The 16,610-nt window shown below is 36.1% G+C and overlaps 1 protein-coding gene across 4 annotated transcripts in view; it reads right to left on the minus strand.

The window, feature by feature from the left end:
• The window catches only part of rps6ka3b (ribosomal protein S6 kinase, polypeptide 3b), a 36,054-nt gene extending 20,012 nt beyond the window's left edge, over positions 1 to 16,042 (minus strand). For 2 of the 4 annotated variants that reach the window (XM_084102545.1, XM_084102544.1), the window contains exon 1: positions 3,137 to 3,271. In XM_084102545.1, the coding sequence (XP_083958671.1) occupies positions 3,137 to 3,181 (45 nt within the window). In that variant the 5' untranslated portion in view covers positions 3,182 to 3,271. Of the gene's footprint in view, positions 1 to 3,136; positions 3,272 to 10,927; positions 10,988 to 15,659 lie in introns of those variants that run through there. The other 2 variants (XM_084102543.1, XM_084102546.1) reach the window with 2 other exon arrangements.
• Between the last annotated feature and the right edge of the window lie 568 nt (positions 16,043 to 16,610).

A 16,610-nucleotide genomic window follows, 5' to 3' on the forward strand; every position in this document is an offset into this window, starting at 1 on the left:
GGACCTTGAAGTCAGAAAGGCAAACTCTATGCTCCATAAACAGGACGCAACACTCCCCATTTTCCACTCGGATGACACAAGCTCATCCAACAGCTCTGAAAAGAGTACATTATCATAGTACGAGAAGAGTTTCCTATTACGATAAGTCAGGTGCCAACAAACAGAAGCAGACCGTGGCAAACTCCGATTTGAACTGCACTCTGGGTTTGGGTTTTGCGTGAGTGTGAGCACAATGGGTTATGCAACTCAACGGAAGGAGGTTTCTGACCTCAGAGAGCAGCTGTGAAATCTTTGAGGATCCAGTTTCTCTCATTGTACTGATGAATCTCAAGGTCAGACGTAGTGAAAGACACAAGTGAGAGTTTGACGCTCCATTCTAGAACATGAGATAAAACATCTTAAAACTCAAAAGACGTCAGAGACAGGTGCACCGTGGGAACTCAGAATAGACTAATATATAAGATATAAAACATAAGCACCTAAATAAATCAAAGCATGACAGCCTAATGTTAATGTTAAATAAAAATATTGAGCTGTGAAGCTCATGTGGGTGACAGAAGTTTGAATAAAACTTGCAACATTTCCTGATTCCTTTTGCCTTCATTAATTTCTAATTTTGCCACTATTTTTAATAAAAATGTCAAAAGGCTGTAAAATAAAAATAATTTTAAAAAGTTTCTAAAGTAAATAAAGATTAAACACAATATGCATTGATATATATTAATATTTAATAACATAATTCTGAAAAAGTATTTTCTTCTAATCTAGTGCATCAACAAATTCCTTCAATAACATATCCAATATCAATCTATATTCTTAAGAAAAATGAAGTGTGTGCATTTTTTAAGAGACAAAAAAAGATTTCTACATGAAGCAAATGGAATGGAGATGGAGGCATAATTTATTCATACATTTCCGAGAGGGGGACAGGAAGATCAATAGAGCTAATCAATTATAAGTGAGCTAGTGTCCTCGACATGGTCCAACTCAAAGCTTTGGCCCACAGCACTGAACATTCTGTAATATTTCAACTGACAGAAACACTTACTAGCTGACTAATCCAAAAAGATGTCTGAAGATAACTAGGCTAAGGACCCACAAAAATCAAAGCATGTATTCTGGGTTTCTGCGGTTTTTAAAGGTCAGAGGTTTGAATTGAGTCATGACAAGTCAAAAACAAAAAAACTGATTATCTGGTTTCCAGGATCCTCTGGGTGGAACATCGACTGTGTTCAAACTGAGTAATATTATTTTAAATGTTTCCTTTGTGCTTTGCGTCCAACTCAATCTCAACTTCCTGACGATTTCTGTGCTCCCTGTGAACTCGAGCAAAGAAAACATAAAAGAGATAAAAAAAGGACAAAAAGAAAGAAAGAAAAAAAGAAATGAAGGCTCTGTCCTCCTAGACGAGACAGAGAATGCAAAATGTCAATCTGATTCATCTGATTTTGACAGATGTCAGAAAGAACAGACGCACAACACACAACACCAAACAGACAGTCAACATTGAATGAAACATGTCTGCTAAAAAAAAAAAACTGCTAAAAAATCAGCTTTGCCATCACAGGAATAAATAATTTTAATATATATTCAAAAAGAAAACATATTTTAAATTGTAATAATATTTCACAATATTACTGTTTTACTGTATTTCTGCCCCAATCTTTTGAACAGTAGTGTATACTAATACATTTTTATTTGATACAACATTTAAAGTAATGTTAGAAGTAAATAACTTTAAATTATATATATAATCATATTAAATACATCAAATAAACTGTTTTAATGTATTATGGCTATACATATTAAATGTAATGTATCATTTTTTAAACATTAATTCAATTAAATTTTCTTTAGATTTTAAGGTGAAATACAAGCCGGATGTGTTCTTGACAGGTTCCATTAAACCCATATACACACTGTGCAACATACAAACACTCAAAACCATGCCTCAAACACATACACACGTCTTCCCTAGTGAAAAAAAAGTATACTAAAATGTATTTGAAATACTTTTTCTGTGCCAAGTATACTACAAATAAATAATAAAATAATAAAAATAACTTGCAATTGTATTTTTGGTATACTAAACTGGTATACAAATACTTTACTTAATGCACTTTAATTGTGTGGAGGTCCAACTAAAGATACTTAAGTGTATTTGATTGTGCTAAAGTGGAACTATTGCAAGTATACTTTAGGTACACTTTAAATATCCTTCATTTAATGACATACAGAAATCATACAAAATCATACAAAAAGTTTGGAGTATTTCTTTATTGCACAATGCACATTTCTTAATATTATGCATAAAATGTGTTATAATATCAATATTAATATAGAAATTATAACACATTTTAGGCATAATATTAAGAAATGTGCATTGTGCAATAAAGAAATACTCCAAACAAAGTTTACATATAATTTTATATCAGTAAGTCTTAAGTGATATGTCAATAAATATGTTAATGGATTTGAAGTATATTTAGTATGAAATAAATGTATTTTAAATAGATGGTTTTATTTACTAGGGCTGGTCTGAATAAAGTCATTGACAATGTCCCTATTAATTTTGCTTCTCTGGGGGCTTTTTCTGGAGCCAAGTCCACTAATTGCAAAGTTCAGACCATGCTGAACTCTCAGTCTCTAGGGCACAAAGCCTTTGCTCATTAGAGAAAAACGCAACAAAAGAACACATGCACAGCAACACAAAATCCAAAATAGAATCCGAGAAAGTGTGGCCAATGCTTAAACAGAGCGAAACCGAGGGAGATTCCTAACTATTTATTGCCATAGACTCCAAAAGCATTCTTTGGAAAAATTAATGCATCAGCCCTTGATGTGGTTCTTCCTGCTCAGAACACCAATGAGCAAAGAATCCCCCACAAAGACTCAAACTACATTGTTCCATCTACACAATACATCCTTAGTAGATCATCAGTTTCCTCCTTTCAGCCCTCTTCCCATAAAGTCTCTCCCTTAAAAATAAGCTAACGCTTTCATATCAGACCTGCTTAACCTTTAGAAAGCATGTGTGAGCTGAATATCTGCACATGCTGCAATATTCGCAGAAATACTACAACTTTTACCTTAATCTTGCTAATATTTCAAACTGACAATACCGAAGGGCTCCTACCCGCGTGTTTCTCGGTCTAATCCGCAGGGGGAACATTTTCAGCATGGTCCTGTCCGCATGTCAGTCCCTCCACGCTGTGGACGGATAAACCAGAACCCTTTTCCAGCGTGGCAAGAGTGGTCACTTAGGCGGTCTGACCGTGGTGGGATCATACATGCATACAAAAGACAGGCAAAAGGAAACGCCTGCCCAGGAAGGGCCTAGAGCTGCAGGTCAGCACTGAGATTAGAGCATGTCCTGCCCTGGTTTCCTAGGCAACACCTGCACAGGAAGAGGCACATGTGTCCAAAGAGAGCATCAATAATACATCAGCCTTAAACATACATGCTCATACACTCAAGTGGGGCTGTATAAGAGTGTGTATACTCTACTCTATATATGCAAAAAGAGTCTCAGTTTCCTGTTGCTAGGTCTGGCACACATCCTCCACATGATAATGGCTAGGAAAGTCGCTAAAAATCATGTTTGGGACAAAATGATGTGTGGTGCCCAAAAACAAAAAGATACTGTTAAAATGTCAAAGAGCATTTAAAATGTGTGAGACATTGAATGAAAGTTGAATGATTTCTGAAAGATCATGTGACACTTAAGAAAGGAGTAATGATGCTGAAAATTAAGCTTTGCCATCACAGGAATAAATTACATTTTAATATATATATATATATATTCAAAAAGAAAACTGTCATTTTAAATAGTAATAATATTTTAATATTTCTGTTTTTAATCAAATAAATTCAGCCTTGGTGAGCATAAGATACTTCTTTTAATAATATTAAAACAGTAGTGTTATGAATGTGTCCAAAAAAGCAACAGCATAGTAATACATTACATATAAATATATGAATTTGGATTTTAGGATGAAATATGAGCCTCATTTCCTGTCGCTGGGTCTGGTGCACATCCTTCACAGTAAAATAATGCTTTGGATGGCCGTTGTTAAAATTCATGTCTGGGACAAAAAAAAATTATGTGTGGGGCTCTTTTAAACACAAACGTGTTGTTAAAATGACAAAGAGCATTTAAAATGAGCGAGACATCGAAAGAAAGATCTTAAATAACAGATCTGTTCCAGCTGAGATCGAGTCTACGTCAGATCATCCTGGGCTGAACCAGGTCACGTGGCGCCGGATCAAGTTCAAAGTTGTGTATTATTTTTTCATCTGCTTCACCCGACTTCCCGTGCTGAATGACAGAGCAGGAACCCTCCCGTCTGCTCCCTGTTCTTGGAAAGCTCTCAGGAAGTTAGACACCCTGACGAGGACATTACATCACCTTCAGATCCTGACCTCAGATGTAAAATCCTCCTCTCACGCGTGGAACCGCGCCAAGACTGCCTCCCAACACGCCTTCAGTTCAGATGTGGAAAAACATCATCCTCGTCTCCTTTTCTCAGAGGGAAATGTGACATCAACTCTACTGTTTCTCTGAGTTAGAGAATGATAAACAGCACAGAGAGCCTAACTGAAAGGTTTAGCGCTCCAAAGACGAAATAATGTAAGAACAGGGTCCAAAATGTAAGTTTTTCCAAACCTACCAATGGTGGCTGAATTACTGGCCAATAAACTACATTCTGCAATATTTGTATATAAAAAAGTTATATATATATATAAAATGTCATATATACGTTATATACATTTATATATATAAATGTATTACTGTGATGGCAAAGCTGAATTTTCAGTGTCACATGATCCTTCAGAAATCATTCTAATATGCTGATTTGCTGCTCAAGTAACATTTCTTATTATTATCATTGTTGCAAAGGGTTGTGCAGCACTGCAGCTTCATATTTTTGTGGAAACTGATACATTTTCAGGATTCTTTGATGAATAGAAAGTGCAAAAGATTTTATTTGAAATATTTAGCAAAAATGTCTTTATTGTCACTTTTGAGCAATTTAATGCATATTTGCTGAATAGAAGAAAAAAAGATAAATAGAAGAATAAATATATATTTTTGAAATCTTACAGACCTAAACCTTTTGAACGGTATATTTCATAGCCTTACTTGCCTTTGACATGCCTAATGAACTTGTGTCCTTCATCCAGCGCAATGGACAGCACTTACTCATCCTGACACAGCAGCACAGACTGCACACTGCAGAAAATAGCAGCATTTTCTCAGCGATTCTCTTCTGCTGCTTCTCAGACGTGTCCGTCTTATCAAAACACTCACTGGAGTCATACACAATTATTGTCTTTGTGGCACTGGGCCACTGATGTATAGGAGATGGAGGGCGTTTTAACTGCAGAGTGAGTGCCGGTGAAGGAGACATTTGCACTAAAGCCAACAGAGACAAGATTAATGGATCCCTCTTTCTAGATCTCAATAACATTTCAACAACCACCCCCCCCTCCACAATCTCTCTAGTAAAACAGCTTCTCTTCCTATGCCTTCAATTTCCTCTCTGGCTGCCACTTTACTTTCCTTGTTTTTTCACATTCCTCTGTTATGTGTTCATCTTGGCAGTGCAGACCAGGGCTTAATGATAAGAATGGCCCAATTGACCAAAGTCAATGTCAGAGAGTTTTAGACCACTTGACAAAGCTATCATTGCCCGTCTGAAATAGTACTAGCGTACTAGCTATCTTACATTTGTTTGATTACATCCATGTAACGTGATCTATATAGCGGGGTTAAAAAGACGTTTGCACAATATGCCATAATTTTTTTACATCAGAGCTGTCCAACTATTACTGCAATAAAATAATATTATTACAGGAGTTCATTTCTTTTTACCTGATGCATACAGTGTTAGTAATTTTTTTTTATATATAATATAATATTATATTATATTATGTGTTTAAATGTTTGGGGTAAGATTTCAGCCTTTGAAACAAGTCTCAAAAGTTCAGTAAAAACAGAAATATAGGGAAATATCATACATTTTTACAATAACTTTTCTATTTTAATATATTTTTTAAATTAATGTATTCCTGTGATAGCAAAACTGAATTTTCAGCAGCCATTACATCTTCACTGTCACATGATCCGAATGAAATCGAAATCGACATGAATCGAAAACCTCAAAAGAACAGGATTAAATTACTTTAGGAATCCTTCTTTGCAATAACTATTTTAAATGTCTTTACCGATCAATTTATTGTATCCTACAGCATTATGAATTTCTTCTCCCCCCCAAAAAATCTTAGTGAGCCCAAAGTTTTGAACGGTAGTGTATATTAGCTATATATATATATATATATAAAAATTATATTTTTCCCTTCACACATAAATATTTTTTGCTAAAAATGTATACGGTCAAGCGGCAAAGGTAGGGCAAATCATTGTTGGTGCCCCCTCATCATCACCTGAGATACAGAAGACCTTCCGGGTCCTGACCGAACCCCCTCCCCACTTGTAAGGTTCTGAGTCTGCCATGATAATGAGAGCCTGTCCTTAAGGAATGAAGATGAATCAACTCTCCCACACTTATTCAGCCCGAAACAAAGAGCAGAGTTTAACACAGATTCCGAGGGTCTCGAATCTCTGCGCAGTCACACGCCACGTCTCTGACACACACCCACTCTTGCTCTCTCACACATACAAAGTGTCGTCACACCGCTTTTGTGTCCAGGTTATGTGGGACGTTAGAGGAAAGAGTGATCACAATGAGAGAACCACAGGAAACCTTTAGTGAGAATTAATGGCATTACCCAACATAACCTCTGTGTGTGTGTGTGTGTGTGTGTGTGTGTGTGTACGCGCATGTAACGCACATAGATCCACAGACCCAGTGAACAGGCAGAAAGGGCCATCACTCCCAGCACGCTCTATTGATCCTCAAGCATTAGAGGACTGTAAGTCACCAGCTGTGACCCATCACGATGCCGCTGTAATGGAGGATGGGGTGGGGAGGGATTGTGACTGAATCATCGCCTGGTCACGCCATCAGCATCATGTGCAAACGGGTCTTAATAGATCTGTCAGTAAACAGGACTGTGTTGTTAATCAATTCAAAGGGCATTACGGGTATTTTATACCAATTGCTGCAAGATAATATGGCCTATTACTGAAAATAGATGGACTGATTTCGGTGGGAAACAGGAAGAAACACAGCAATGGAATAAAATGTAAACCTGAAAAAAAAAAAAAAAAAAGGTTTACATAAATATCTTAATGTGAAAGTGTTTACTGTGTTTGTATATGGGTATATACAGTGCACTCAACAGACTCTCTAATGGGATCTAATTTGTCTTGAAAGAAAAAATACATTCTATATTTACATCAATAGTCAAACAGAAGTAAAAAAAAATGGTCTACTTTAAAAATGGTAAAAACGGTTAGCAGAGCTTGTGCGTTTACTGAAAATGCGACAAAACACATAAAACAATGGTGCTCGTGTGCACGTCATGAGTATAAGCCTGGTCCGAGTAATGTCCCATTTTACCCTCTTTGCTATCACTGTCAATAAAAATTATATTTATTTTCTGAAGAATGTGTTGTGGGCAAGGCTGTAACCATGTCTTGAACATTGGCAGTACCAATTTTTGGTTTTTAATGTAATGGTCTTAAATTATATAATTTAAAGAATTTAAAAATGGATTTAAGGGAATAATGAAAAGGGGGAAAAAAAAACAAAAAACAACAACATTAAAACAAACACAAATTTCACCTCAAAATAGCAAAAAGTCAAGTAGTTTGCATGATTTGCCAAGTGAAATTGTATGTCCAGTCACCTTAAAGGGTTAGTTCTCCCAAAAATGAAAATTCTGTCAGTAATTACTCACCCTCATGTTGTTCCAACCCCGTAAGACTTTCGTTCATCTTCAGAACACAAATTAAGATATTTTTGATGGGCTGCAAGGTAATCAATATCTGCCAGCCCAGAAAAGTTACATCGTTACATCGTAAATACATCGTTAAAATAGTCCAAGTGACTACAGTGGCTCAACCATAAGTTTATCAAGCGACGAGAATACTTTTTGTGCGCAAAAAAACTAAAATAACGATTTTACCTCTCAGATTTTGTATCAAAGATGAATAAAAGTCTTAAGGGTTTGGAAGGGTTTTTGTGTGAACTAACCCTTTAATAACACTTCTCTGCAACTGCATGAGGTATCATTCAAAGTCTGTTTAGTACAATATTCCAACTTTAACTACAAGCGATAGTAATAGTGGTCCTTGCTAATAACTGAATCTGTAGCAAATTAAAATGCTCTCTGAGTCATTTTTAAGCTGAGGTTGTTATTTAACCACAGTCAGGCAAGTTCTGTGAATCAGGTGTGCAGGGCCATGCTGGAAGAGTGAGTCAGAGTAGATACAAGACAGCATGATGTCTCGGCACTCTCTCACACAAATGACTGCAGAAAAAGAGAGAGAGAGAGAGAGAGAGAGAGAGGTAAAAAGAGGCAAGAGTGGGTGTCCGCAAAGCGAGAAAAAGTCAGTCCAGATGGCCAGAGAAGATTAAATACCATCTGCCAGAGAGATCTGGAGACATAGCCAAACATTAGCACAAACAAGCGACACACCACACACACCCCGCACATAGACATGGATGATGCTGCACACATACAGTACATCAGTGTCAGGGTCTGATCACGGCACCTGGGAAGATGACGGACAGTCATAGTTACCCAATATGGGGATAGTTGTAAAGACTGTGAGCGAGCGTTTCAACTCATTTTGAATTATGGGAGAAAAAAATGTATTGTCTCCTCTTCTCTGATGGAGTTGCATTGGTCGTACAAAATGTGTTGGTCATTTTTCACCAGCATTTCTCTAGTAGATTTTCTCTAGCATATACCAAGGGGTGGTGCAGTGGATGGATAAAAATCTCAGCTTGCCACCAAAAAGTCTGAACTATGGAGACTCGTGAGTCATCATTACTGTGTACACATAATCCTAGGTCACTCCAGGGAAATGTACTGGATACTGGTAAGCATTGGATTAAAAAAAACTATTTAAAAAGTCTACTACTACTACTTTTCTTAATCACTTTGGAAGTGTGTCTGCTAAATGCTTAACATCTATATTTAAATGAATTTAACATGAGCTATATTTATTCACCAGGGGGAGCCAGTGAGCTGCTAATTGGATTGATTCACTGTTTTGCATCTGTGTTTTGGGATTGAAATTAAATATGATCCCGTTTATAAACTCTCAAATGGCTTCCAGATAAAGTTAAATGGCTGATTGCAAACTAAATATAACAAGCACATTTTCACTCCTTCCTTCCTGTTTTATTTGCCGTTCTGAGAAAGAGCGCTGCTTAAAGCCCATTTAACAGAGCACATGACTAATGCATTCACACACTCTCCAACTCATTAGCTCTCATTATGCTACTGAAATACTGTTTACCATCATACGCCCCATTAAACACAGGGATCGGAACATGTCCAGGTTGAACACACGTACGCAAAGACAAAAAACAACTACAGCAGTCTACTAAATAGACAAAAAATAAATAAATACTTCTATTTCTGCGACGTTGTGGCTGGAACTACAACTGTCACTACAAATGTCAGGTACTGATTATGTTAAAAGAATTTAATGCGAACTGAATATCATTTTGCATGACCTTTATAGCCATACTGAAAGTGTTACGAATGCAGTACGCTTGCAGAGAGACTCCGCCCACACACTCTTCTGATTGGCTGTGTTTTTTGATTGATCGTGTCAAGTCTGGTGTAGACAAACAAATTGCTTGTCGTTGGAATCTTATCGCATCGAATCTGATTAGGACACGCTGTAATGTATGAAAAAGATATAATTTAAAATATGTAGAGAGAAACGGTGCTTCCCGTTTTTTTAAAATGTAAATTACTGTGACTGTGATGTGTTTTCATGACATTTTCCAATACAAGGCCAAACACAAGTGTGCAGACAAAAGGAGCGATGAAAGAAACCATGTGCATTTAACCTACTTCTATCACAACATTTGTGAAGGAGCAGCTTTCAGATACTATTCGTTTAAGTGCGTGCTTATGTGTGGGGACGTTCAGGGGGAAAAGCAAATACTCTAGAGAATGTTTTTGATGGAACAGCTTTCTTAGCAAACAAGATCCATAGGTCCATCTGCCCTGCATTTAAAAATCAATGATTCTCAGCACAAGCTAGGGAGGAAGACCGGAGGAGTGTTTTAGTGGGAGAGGAGACCTAAAAAGTCTTCGTCGTTTCCTGTATGAGGTCAGACTGCATGATGTCATAATGGACTCGTTACATGCGTGTTATGGAAACTCATTAATGGCCTCTGAGTGTAGGAAGAATCCTTCCTGAACTAGAACAACCGTTACGGCTTGAATAGAAACGCTCCCACAAACAAAAACAATGAGTACTTTGTTGTCTAGATTGGTATCTTTTCAGCTGGGACACAGGAATTCTGGGCCCACCACAACCAGTATGGTACAGTACAGTACAGTGTCACTCAATTTGACTGTAAAACTGTGTCCATGTAACAAGCCGGATTTCCAGCTTCTCCAATACGCATACGGCAGTCAAAGGACTAATCGATACAATTGCCTTCTATGGGGAACACATGATCAATAGTTATCATTTAGCACCAGCTCCCCTTACAGATACACATGTACACGGAGGGACCTTCATAGAAGAGCCACTTCTCTATGCTACATCCTTGAAAAAAAAGCTCCTTGAGAAATGTCAAGTGCTACAAAACACTGAACAGCTAAAAAATAAGAAGATCAAAGCCCATGAGGGGACATGTCATGAAAAGATGAGAAGGACGCGGATTAAAAAAGGTAGAAAGAGTTTGAGAAATAGGCAGCTTGAGAAGACTAAAAAGAGAGAGAGACATAAGAAGAGAGTAGAAGCAGGGGGAGGCATGACACTCACTTGACATGATAGATTTTCATCTTCTCCTGTCGAGTCTTCCAAGACATGATGGGGCTCCGTCTGTCATGTGAGAGAAATGTGAATATGGAAAATCAGTGTCTCACGAACCATTGCGAGTAGAAAATAAAATATGTATAATGTGTTAAAGGTCTGAACTGCACCGAACACAGTAGCGCATAGTCAGACCTTTCACTAACAGCATAATGCTTGGTCCACATTGCTGCTTATTCTGGCTAAGAACTGCCGACTTAGACAGGAAGAGACCACCTGACCAGCACAAAACAACCAAAGTTCTGGATTTTTATGTGCCAGATAATAAACCATAATAAACCATAATTTTATGAACCATAATAAACAATATTCATGAACTTTAGGTCAGATTTTCCGTTTGTCCAAAAGTAATAAGCTCTTATTATTTAATTTCATAACTCAAAACAGAATATATAGTTTGTGTGCCTCAGATAAAAAATATATTAAAAAAAAATATATATATATATAATAAAAAAAATTTATATATATATATATATATATAAATTATATTTTTTAGTTTAATTCCTATAATGTAATTTATCTTTTTTATAACTATTTTCATGTTATGCTCAAAACCCAATAAACAGGCAATATTAAAATGTTATACTATTTATTATTTTGTCTAAATAAATGACTTAGGCATCAAAATATTATAATGTTTAGTACGTTACATAATTATCAGAATTTTTAAAGATTAAGTTTGAGTCAGTGTTAGATGACTATGAAAGCCTATTTCCGCAACATAAGAAATAAATCATGTTTTGGCAAATCATAAATATGAAATACTAATTCATAATTATGAAGTTAAAAGTCAAAATTATGACATAAAAAGTTAAATTATCACAGTCTAAATTATGATAAAGACATCCTAATTATGATACAAGTCACTTTTTAATGACATATTTTATGTCAGTGTTTTATTTCATAATTCTGAAATTTTATGTCATAATTTGTTTTATCTCATAATTATGACTTAGTATATCATAATTTCAACTTCTATGTTATAATTACGACATACTAAAGTATGATTGAGATGGGCTTCACAGCAATACTGATCGAAATGTAAAAATAGTTTAAATGAGCATAAAAAATGAAATATCCAATATCAACCATTACTGATAAATCGCAAAATCTTTAATATCAGTCAATTACAAATGCACCATTAGTCACTGACCTGACTAACTTTATCAAATAGCCATTTCATCATTCAGGTACCTAAAAATTATTTTGTTTCCCAACACTCCCGGATGTTGTGCTGCTGTCAGATATCTGATTGAGGCTTGTGAATTTCACAAGTGCTTTTCTTTTCGTGAAATATGAATCATCAGACAGTCATCGAACTGATTGTGGGCGGTCTGTAGGCAGTCCGTCTGAGGCTGAGACTACATTGAACAATCGCAGTGTGGATCAGTTTCTAAGAGCGATACAAAGCCTTGATTACTACAGCAGACACACACTTGTGCCAATATGAACGTCTGTTCCTCTGCACCAAATGATAGTGGAGGAACGTCTCGTTAGACTACATGCTGTCATTGACTGTTTAGGGTTAATTAGTCAGGGTGGCACCTCAGACGGGCCGATCTGTCACGCGAGAGTGAAACTGAGGGATGGCTTGTGATCATCTGCTAGCTGGAAGGGAACAGTGTGTTACCTGCCACTCTTTTCTCTTTCTCTTTTACAATACCATCTCGGCAGCTTTACGGCAGACTCTATTACATGTGGATCAAATGGGTTGTAGCTGTAATTTCTGAACATTGACGTGCCATTCCAGAGTAGATGACAGAGCAGGCTGGATTGAATATGAGTTTTTCTAATAAACCTGCAGTAATTTGCATGCATGACTTCATGCAAACCCTTATCTTTTGCAAATCATCATAAAAAACAGTCAGGGGTATTGAATTCTCAGGAAATCTGCAGCAATGAAACAGAGAGTAAAAAAAGCGATGAGGGTTTGTGACTACAGTACATAAATGTTTAAACTTTGTTATGGGTAAAGTAACCCTTGGAATCCTTCCAATGTATCTTTAGCCACACAAATTTTGTCTAAAATTCATAAGATTTAAAATTTGTTTTCCAACATTTGATACATCTCATTATATTATATTCTAGGCCTATCTAGTAATGGGTTTAGACACTCACTGTAAAAAAAAAAAAAAAAGAAGATAAATAAGTTATGACAACATATGTTGTTACATTGCTTTAACTCAAAATAAGTAAACTTTTATTTGTTATAAAAAGATTCAACTAATTTTTTTAAGTCAGTTTAATGTGATTTAAGTTGAAATTACTTAAATATCAAAAGTTGGTTGTACTTAAAAATGCAATTCCAAGGGGGAAATATTGCCCCTTAAAGGGTTAGTTCACCCAAAAATGAAAATTATTTTATTAATTACTCACCCTCATGTCTTTAAAATAGTCCATGTGGTGAACTAACCCTTTAAAGCAGGGATAGGCAACTCCGGTCCTGGAGGGCCACTGTCCTGCAGAGTTTAGATTCAGCCCTGATAAAAACTCACCTGCCTGTATCTATCTAGTAATCCTGAAAACACTGATTGCCTTGTTCAGGTGTGTTTAATTAGGGTTGGAGCTAAACTCTGCAGGACAGTGGCCCTCCAGGACCGGAGTTGCCTATCCCTGCTTTAAAGGGACAGTTCACCCAACAATACTAAAAGATCAAAAATAAAAAAATGTCACGAAACATGAAAAGGCAATATTAGGCAGAATAGCCTCAGTCAACAAACATTGTCATTTTGCTCAACATCTTTTGCGCTCCACAAATGAAAACATTTAATAAAAAGTCAAACAGGTTTGGGACAACATGATGGCAAGTAAATTATGTCATAATTTTCATTTTCATGTTTGGGTTAGGTAGAATTTCTCTTATTTATCTGGAATGATCTTAAAAATGTAAAATAATTGTATGTTTTTTTTTTTTATCTGCCTCATCTACTATCTACTTTACTTTATCTGCCTTATACAACTATCAATGTTGGTTACATGATGTAACTAGTTACATGTAACAGAGTTTTAATATAATTACAAAATAAATGTAACTGTAATCTGTTATTACTGAGAAAAAACGTGTAATTAAATTACAGTTACTTATGAAAATGTTAACGATTACAAAGGGGGTTACATCAGAATATTTTCTATAAAAAGCTAGGATATGATGAACAATATTAATTTGTTGCTTTGCCTGTTTTTGATGTTCACGATTCCTGCTGCCATTTAGAGGCCGTTTAGTAATGCGATGCGATTCTGATACTTTTGATTGGTTCTCTTGTTTGAATTTGCAGCTCACCACATCTGACAATTGCATCAATCCACATTTCCGCTGAAAGCTTTAGGCTACAACCTTTCAGAGAGTTGCCATTATGGCGAGTGCTGGAAATTTAAAAATCATTTATCCAGAAATTAGAAAAGGTTGCAAATATAACAATTCAGTGCAAAATATGTTTGCCAACTATTAAAATGCTATCGACGTCGAAGATTTCAATGTTGAACCTGAGGAAGTATCCGCAGGTATGAAGCTTAGCCTACAGTTGACTGTAAGCAGTCATTAAATAAAGTAGAAAAGGTATTGCCTACTCCCGCCTTCCACACCATACTACTAATGTGTATTCTAGATGTATTTTAGCTCTGTATTGCTTGGTATTTATGAATACTTTGACAAAAAATATATAAAACAAAATTTCTCCTTGAATAAGGTTGGTAACCATGCTAGATCTAATATGAGTTATTTCAGCATTAATAATAGCATAATAACCACACACAGAATAGCTTATTTGGTAACTGTTTTATTTCCTATTTGGGTTTATGTAAATGCTTTTCTTTTAAGATTAACTGCTTTTTTTTAAGATTAACTGTTTCTTTTCTTCGAGGTATTGTTTGATGTCAGTGTTTCCTGTCATAGCTATGCAAAGATTTGATTTCAAAAACAATTTGATTTGATTTTCTTGTTATGATTTTAAGTCAGTATTTAACCCCAGAAGGACCTCAAAGTAAAAAGGTGCTAAAGTCTGATTATGTGGTGGCTGTGCTTCAAAATTAAATTATAATCTTAATTCAAGTGATGAAGGATTTTGAAAGTCTGACAGTAATCTACTACTGTAAAGTTAACCCTGCCTGGTTTAAATGTTTGAAAATGATAGAGATAGAAATTTAGAAAAGTAATCAAATGTGTCCATTTGATCTTCCCAACACTGCAACTAATACATATAACTTACACACACAGGTTACTAAACTGATTACATTTCTCAGTGATAAGGCAAATATTCCCACAGATGAACCGATTCATCATCATCATCATCATCATCACTGCACCGGCATGAATCAGACATGGATTCATGAACATTACGTCGTCTCATTCATAAAACTTAAGTCTCTATTGACAAAACACGGTGAACAAGGTGAACTCATATGCTATGTACAAAGTAAGTTAACTACAAGTCAAAAAATGCACAAAAAAATGCAAAGGGCCTTTGGCAAACGGATCGTTTAAAAAGCATTTCGCACAGACATTACACGGGTCATACTTTATAACCGCTAATCCTCCAACATCGGATAAAGATCTGGAACAGGTTGTACAACAACGGCACAGAGAAACGGCCTCAAAAAAAAAAAGAAAAAAAAAAAGAGAGAAGTAATGCTTTTATAACTAACATGTCAGTGATATTAACCTTCATATGCGTTGGAGACTCACCTCACTCGCCGCACTGCCGATTGCCATCTTTCGCCAAGGGTCAACTAGTTGTGCCAGGGGCATCTTCACTTTTTGGAGGTTCCTTGTTTTATGAATCAGATTCAACAGAACAATTCTGAGCTACTTTGAAGAGATTATGCCTGCTTGTTTCCACGCTCTTGACACTGATAGAGAAAGCTGGGAATCCGTTACGTGCGTAACGTATCCAAAAGCGCCGCCACCTTTTCCTCCACTCACTTCTGTCAGTCAGTGCAGCGTTTCCATAGAAATAGAATGACCGTGCCCTGATCTCGAGCCAGTGCCCTCTCTCTCTCGCTCTCTCTCTTCGCTTTCCCGTTTGACAGAAAAAAACACGTTTACGCGCTATATTCACTTCCGCTTCTTCCTGTATGACGCATCGGATTGGTTGATGTGCTTGTCAATCAATGATAGAGAGGAGGGGCTAAATCTGTGCGGCTCATCGTAGACGAACAGGTGAGAGTGCAGTGCATTTGATGCCCCAACCTGTGATCCGAGTAAAGACGTATTTTTATAATAAATACATTTATTTAATATCATACTTTTACTGTATGGAAGGTAGTAAATTAGTACGGTCACTCAGAAATATGATCTGTAAATAGGATAATTACCTATTCAGACTCGAATTATAGACACAAAAAGCTTTATTTCTTCTCTACATAAAGCCCAAATGAAAATAAGTTTATCATCAGTTTAAAAGTTATTTCTAATATTTATTCCAATGGACAATATATCTATTTTGCTTATATTGAAATCCACTATAGACACAATTTCTTTAATAAGTGTTGCTCATCAGTGTGATTCATCATCAGCCATCATATTCTTTTGATGGCATCATATGACACTGTAATGTACGTAAGAATGTACCTCCAATGAATTGGCATCTACTGTACCTTGTGTCACTGATTTGACACTTTATTCACGTAAGTGGAG

The sequence above is a fragment of the Abramis brama genome (genome assembly GCF_963993115.1).
Source record: "Abramis brama genome assembly, chromosome: 24".
NCBI classification, from domain to species: domain Eukaryota; kingdom Metazoa; phylum Chordata; class Actinopteri; order Cypriniformes; family Leuciscidae; genus Abramis; species Abramis brama.